The sequence below is a fragment of the Suricata suricatta genome, chromosome 5 (genome assembly GCF_006229205.1).
Source record: "Suricata suricatta isolate VVHF042 chromosome 5, meerkat_22Aug2017_6uvM2_HiC, whole genome shotgun sequence".
NCBI classification, from domain to species: domain Eukaryota; kingdom Metazoa; phylum Chordata; class Mammalia; order Carnivora; family Herpestidae; genus Suricata; species Suricata suricatta.
The window spans coordinates 130,521,905-130,528,579 of NC_043704.1; the positions used below are offsets into that span (position 1 = coordinate 130,521,905).

The 6,675-nt window shown below is 45.8% G+C and overlaps 1 protein-coding gene across 4 annotated transcripts in view; it reads left to right on the forward strand.

Annotated features, from left to right (window-relative positions):
* Positions 1-2,500, forward strand: part of OXNAD1 (oxidoreductase NAD binding domain containing 1) — a 40,820-nt gene extending 38,320 nt beyond the window's left edge. For all 4 annotated transcript variants that reach the window (XM_029940332.1, XM_029940334.1, XM_029940333.1 and 1 more), the window contains 4 exons: positions 96-338; positions 1,117-1,225; positions 1,919-2,086; positions 2,194-2,500. In XM_029940332.1, coding sequence (XP_029796192.1) covers positions 96-338; positions 1,117-1,225; positions 1,919-2,073 — 507 coding nt within the window. In that variant the 3' untranslated portion in view covers positions 2,074-2,086; positions 2,194-2,500. The remainder of the gene's footprint in view (positions 1-95; positions 339-1,116; positions 1,226-1,918; positions 2,087-2,193) is intronic.
* The last annotated feature ends 4,175 nt before the right edge of the window (positions 2,501-6,675 follow it).

Sequence of the window (6,675 nt, forward strand, 5' to 3'; positions counted from 1 at the left end):
ATGCAGGAGGTAGACGGTCCGTTTTATTAAACAAGAGCATAAGGTTTAAGACTGTGCCACAGAGGACTAAACGGATCTTTTTGTTCCTGCCCTAGTGTGCACTTGACTCTGAAGTGGCCGTGAGAGTGGGTGGAGAGTTCTTCTTTGACCCTCAGCCTGCAGATGCCTCTAGAAACCTGGTGTTGATTGCAGGCGGAGTCGGAATTAACCCTCTGCTTTCCATCCTGCGGCACACGGCAGACCTCCACAGAGCCCGGGCAAGCACAGGAGGTGGCTGTGAGGTTGGAACAGTAAAGCTCTTCTACAGTGCAAAAAACACCAGTGAGCTCCTGTTTAAGGTAAGGGAGAAATCCATGTCTCGTAGCTCGCTGTGGGCAAACTCGTGTCATGGTATTAATCGTCCACAGAGCTTTCTTCCATTGGTTCTCTCTTCTCTGCAACCGTCCCAACAAAAGGCCTGACAAGGCTTTATCAGGTTCAGATGGGAATTAACCAACACTCCTGACTCAGGGCAATGAAGCAGCTAGTGTTGAGGACGCGCCTCCTGAAGTGACAGGTGTAGGGCAGGTTTATAGGCTTGAATCTGGAGGCGGATGAACAGAAAAGTCACCACATCCCTGAGATTCCGTAGTCAGGAGACCTACAAGTGGGCTCGTGTGTTACAGGAGTAGGTGAGAGGCACAGAGTTTGGACCGGGTGGGTAAACAAAACCCCCGTCGGTTGCATCTGTTGAAACGGGAGTACATTTGACAGAAGGCTTTCACTCTGGATTGCTTTGCAGCTGCGGGATGAACAAAAGAACAGAAACAGTTAAAAGACACAACTGTGGTCAGTGAAACTGCTGCTTAATTGCCAACGCTTAAGAAAAAGGAGAAAGAAAAAACTCCCGGAGAGTTAGTAATATGCTTGTTAGCATATTCAGATTTCAATTAAAGCCAAATAGCCCTCTGTACTCTGACTGCTCCGGCCTGCTAGGCTGCAGACAACACCTCTCTGAGTGGAGAGGAGGAATGGCAGACGTGTGCAGCATGGGAGTCGAGGTTCGGCGGCAGGGTTGTGCACATCTGTTTTGATTTTTTAAAATTGTAGTGTGACCAAATATGTTTGACATTCCAGCAAAATATCCTCGACTTAGTAAATGAATTTCCTGAGAAGATTGCGTGCAGTTTGCATGTTACCAAACAGACTACACAAATCAGTGCAGAACTCCAGCCGTACATCACGGGTGAGTCCCCTGAAGATATTTTGACTATCTCCACACAGTTGTTTGGAGGACATGCTGGTTGATTGAGTGCGGATGCTTTACCGTTGGGAGTTGCTGGCTAGGAATGTCACTACCTGGGGAGCTGGGAGGTGATTCATCGTGGAAGAATAAGGACAGATTTAGTGGGATTTACTTATTATATTCAGGTTTCTTACTGCCCATATTAAAAATTTATTTTCCACATTTTTTAAGGCGACCTTTGCGTCATCACTGTAGTATGCCTACAGAGAATTTATATTCCAGGTTTGACCAAATCGGTGCCGATTGCCATTCATGGTCATTTAAACTACTTGTGGTTTCCTCTGCTTGGAAAGATTTTTCATCAGTTTATTTACTTTTCGAAGCGAGTTCTGAATCTACCAAAGATTAGTAAGCTAATGGGCTCTGTCTGAAGAGTGCATGGCAATGACCTTCCCACTTTGCCTGCTGTAAGTTTAGGAAACCTAGAGATGCACTCTCTGCTTGGGTCTGGTTCCTGGTGCGACCGCCAGGAGCCGTGTGTGAGGGGCTCCGCACCGGACTCCCTGAGCTTGAGCTCCCCGAAGCAAGTCCTGTTGCCGAGTGGTGGTTAGTCCTTCCTCATTTCGGTACAGGCATGTCTGGCTCATTGGGTGTTTATTTTGTGTTGTTTTTGTCCCCCCCACCCCCCCGTAGAAGGAAGAATAACAGAGAAAGAGATAAGAGATCATATTTCAAAAGAGACTTTGTTCTATATTTGTGGCCCACCTCCAATGACAGACTTTTTCTCCAAGCAACTGGAAAACAGCCATGTTCCCAAAGAACACATCTGCTTTGAGAAGTGGTGGTAGAGAGCGGGCACAGGTAGGAGAGAGAAAGCTGTGAAGCCCATTCAGGACAGTAACAGATACGTGATTTGTGGTATCATGAATTTACCTCTACTCAGTGTTTTGTTTTGTTTTTAATTTAAGGCTGAACTAAGTGACCAGCTGGAGCATCAAAGAAAAACCAATTGACAGACTTCAATGAAAAACGTTTTGCAAAGACTTCATTGATTACGTTATTTTTTGCTATATTGATCTTTTATTAATAACTGTTTGATTATCTCATGATGCATCTTGGACCGGTCAATACAGATGTTCTTTCCCCTTAGGGAAAAGAGAGACTATATTTAAACTTAATCATATAAAAGTGTTGTTCTGTGTGTAAGATACAGGCTATCTTTATTTGGTAGCAACCTATATATCTTATGTCCAATAAACTTATAATTTAAACACATTTTTATTAATCTTATCTTGAAAATTCTGTATATTTAAGGTTATAGTTCAGCTTACTACAGCCTGAAGCCTTGCTTGTGTAGACCATCAAAATTGGGTTTGGAAATAGAAAATTATTAGGAAAACTTCTTTAGGGAATTGAGTATCTGGCACATTTGCTTAGTGTTAATGAATGTCCTAAGTGTGTATCCTGGTGCATTGTTTGTCCCTCCTCCAGTGCAGTCCTTTTCTGTGCTCTGCATCTTGGCTGCCTGCCTTAACACTACATGTAGGCGGCGGCTTCTTGTTTGGGACAAAGGCGTTGGTGACTGCTGGATTCCATGTTGAATCTTGCCTTCAGTGGCCAGGCTAGCTGGCTGTAAAAATGTGCTGAGGATTGATTAGGGGGTATAAATAGAGCCATTCCCAAATCCTGCTTTTCTGCCTTTTATTTAATTTCTTTGCCAGGGTTGTTCTTGGCACCAACAGCCCCGCAATATGTACTTGTTGAATGACTGAAAGAAAGCAACTAACACTTAGCTCCTTGCTAAGCCCGGGGTTGGGAGGCAGTCCCAGGGTGGGTGGAGAAGGGTGGTGGGGCCTCCTCGCAGGCTGCTCTGACGACACTGCTAGGAAGCAGACCTCTATTCTCACCTTCGTTCAGCTCTTTAAAAGGCCAGGAGAAGGCCAGAGGTTGAGGCCAGGCCATTCTGTGACACATGGACTTGGGCTCCAGGCTACCAGCTTGGAGAATACTGTGAGGGTAAAAAGGGTCTGGGAAGAAGGGATGGTCATTTCTGGGGACACAGGAGTCCTACTTGGGATTCTGTGCCTGAGCTGATGGGAAAAGACAGCGTGCTCTTTGTCGTCTCTGTGGCTGCAGGCCTCGCGGGGACTCCGGGGCTTAACCACATACTGCATTTACGGGCCCCATGATGGCTGGCACTGTTCCTGCAGTCTCTGCCCCAGTTTGAATTTTGTCAAGTTTTTTTTTTTAATTTTTCAAGTTTTTATTTGTTTTCTGAGAGAGAGCAAGGAGGGGCAGAGAGGGGGGTGGAGAGAATCCCAAGCAGGCTCTGCACTATTAGTGTAGAATTGGAGGTGGAGCCCAAACCCAGAAACCACGACCCGAGCCATAATCACGAGTCAGATGCTTAACCATCTGAGTCACCCAAGTGCCCCTGAATTTTGTGAAGTTTTAAGCAAATATCATCCGTCAGCTATTTCCATCCCACATTCAGGTTCAGCAGGAAGAAAGGGGGGCTTTCGACCTGATGAGAATATCAAAATCTGTTCCAAGGCAGTGATCATCAGCATTTCATGGGGGAGGGGAGGGAGTATGAGAAGCTCCGGCTGCAGTAAGGGGCCCTGACTCATCAATTGGCCCCCCCCACTGCCATGGCCTGTTGGCCTGCTGTTGTCACGGAGCAAGGGCTACCTGTCCTGCCCACCACCCTGCCAGTGACTCCATGTCACCATCTGTAACCTTCCTAGCTGGGTCAGGTCATGACCTTTGTCTGGACTGTAGTCCCTTCCAGCTCTGTCGTTTCTGGTGCTGAGTGCTGGTCTGCTGGCCAAGAATGGCCTGTTGTCCTTGTTTGCCGGGCTAGTCAGGATCTCTTTGGTACTCAGATTGAACTGACTCCAGCCAGGGCGGCGTGAATATATAGTGTGGAGGCTGAGAGTGTAGACAGGAGAGAGCCCTGGAGTCATACTGCTTACTAGATAGATGGCCTTGAGCGAGTCCCTCAAGTGTGTCGTGCCTCAGTTTGTAATTACACACATGTGTGCACACACTTGCCTGCATATAAAATAGAGACAATACTACATACCTCCTAGGGCTGTTATGGGAATGAAATGTGATGATACATATAAAGTGCTTGGCAGAGCTCTGCCTGTGTTCTTAATTTGCTATTCCTTGTCTTATTCCGAAAGGATTTCAAGAGGCTGGATGGCTTAGGTTTGGTCCACTAACCTTTAACCTACAGGCAGGTAGGGCCCTGTCTCGTTCAGCACTGAGCTTGGCACGTAACAGGTGCTTAATAAATATTTCTTCCGTGGGTGAAAGGGACTGCCTAAGTAGATGAGCTGCGTTAAAGGACTTCTTATTGTTGGTTTGTTTATTTTGAGAGGAAGAGGGGGAGAGAATCCCAAGCAGGTTTCGTGCATTCACTGCAGAGCCTGATGTGGAGCTCAATCGCATAAACCACGAGATCATGACCGGAGCTGAAATCGAGTCAGAAACTGAAGTGACTGGGCCCCCCCCCGGGCACGCCTAAAGGAATTCTTAAAGATCATCCTGACGTAATGAGTTTGTGGAAGGATGTTTGTTTTTGTGACATGAGACCCTTCTACAGTCTATACAATAGCTAGGTTAAGCTGATGTAGGAGTCTTTCTCAAACTTAAAGTGTTGGTATGAGCACCAGCACTTAGCAGAAAATGGATCAAATTCTTGGTCTTTCCCAAGTCCACCATTCCTCCCTGACAGGTGTCCGCAGGTGGGCGTGGAGCTCTGAGATAAAGATGTTCCTTGGTACCCTGGTTCTGGAGTAAGGCAGCCCCTATGTTAAAAATCGTATTGTAAAAAGTATTAAAGAATCAATGCTTGATTCTGTCCCTTTATCAGTTAGTCTAATATGAATTGGTGCCCTGGCAACCTCTAAAGCTGGTCACCAGTGAGGTTTTTAAAAGTATCATTATGAACTCACGGCTTTTTGAACGTTTGATTGTATCTATTGTGGCTGAAGTTTTGCTGTTCAGCTTGTTTTGGCCCCTGCCGTGTTAGTCGTGGGGGTTGCTGAGGTTTGAGGCTCTCAGTCGCCAACAGTGCTGTAATAAAAAGGAAGGAGGAAGAGGAGAGGAGTATGGTGTCAGGACAGTATGTGAAGGATGGGTTTCAAGGAGGACAGACTGGCCAACTGTGCCGTGTTGCTGGCAGGACAGGAAAGATGAGTTCCGACGAGTGGCCACTGATTCAGCAACCGGAAGGCCCCTGGTGATCTCGATAAGATGGATGTTAAGACAAAAAAAACATGTGAATAAGGAAAACCTATTGGAGTGGTTTTAGGAACAACGGGAGGAAAGAAATTGTAATGAGTGAGGATAGATAATAGTTTCAAAGAGTTTTACTATGAAGGGAAAGAGAAGGATGGGAAAGGCAAGTAGAGTCCATAGAATTCACCCCACCACTTTTTTTTACGCCTTTTTAAAATTTTGTTTTGTTTTAAAACTTTTTATTTTGAAATAACTTTGGATTTATAGAAGAGCTGCAAAGGGTTCCCATATACCTTTTACTCAGCTTCCCTGAGTATCAACGTCCTACCTAACCATGGTGTTTTTATCAAAACTAAGAAGTCAACAGTAAAGTTGGTACAGTTCTAGTAACCAAGCCTTGGTTGATTTTTTTTAAGATGAGAGAAATAATAGCCTGAAAAACTATGAAAAAAATCATTCGGTGGGAAACCAGTTGGGGAGATGCTGGCTTTTTCTGGAGGGTGAGAAGTTGGCTAAGTGTGATTTATTGAGCACCTAGTATGTGCAGTCACTGTGCTAGAGACTGAAGATAGGAAAATATACTGTTAATCTGGATCAAGTTAATTACGTTGGAAGACTGAAAGTCGAAATGCTTTGGAGGGCAAAATGTTTTATTTGCAAGTGTTGCCAATCTAAAGAAAAGCTATCGAAGGTGGCTGGCTGGGCAGGTCACCGGCGGACGACATCCCGTGAGTGGAGGCCTGGGAGGGGCCATGGGAATGGTTGTGCCCGCACTCTGGAGACTGCTCCCGTGCGCTGTTACCACGGGTTGCAGAGCTGCTGCGGGTGTGTTCACGTGCGCTAGTGTGAGCAGCAGTATGTGCGCATGCGCGCGGTCGCCTAGGGTCATTCGCCTCTGCCGGAGAGTTTTGGTTTTTTTTCTTTCTGATTGAAAAACAGCAATTTCCTTCATTCCTGGGTACTGCAGATGATCGTATGCTGATAATTTAACCTGAGTGCTGTTATTTCATTTTATTTTAAATGAAACTCCGAGAAATATGCTATTCTCATCTTCGAGTAGTAGGACGCCTTGTCTTTAATATTCTCCTTTCCTAATACGTGCCTCCGCAGCAGGCTAGTGATGACATAGGAAGATACCTCCTAACCCACCATCCGCTCAAGGCGTGCATTGAAAAGTGTGTGTGTTCAGGAGTCCAGATGTC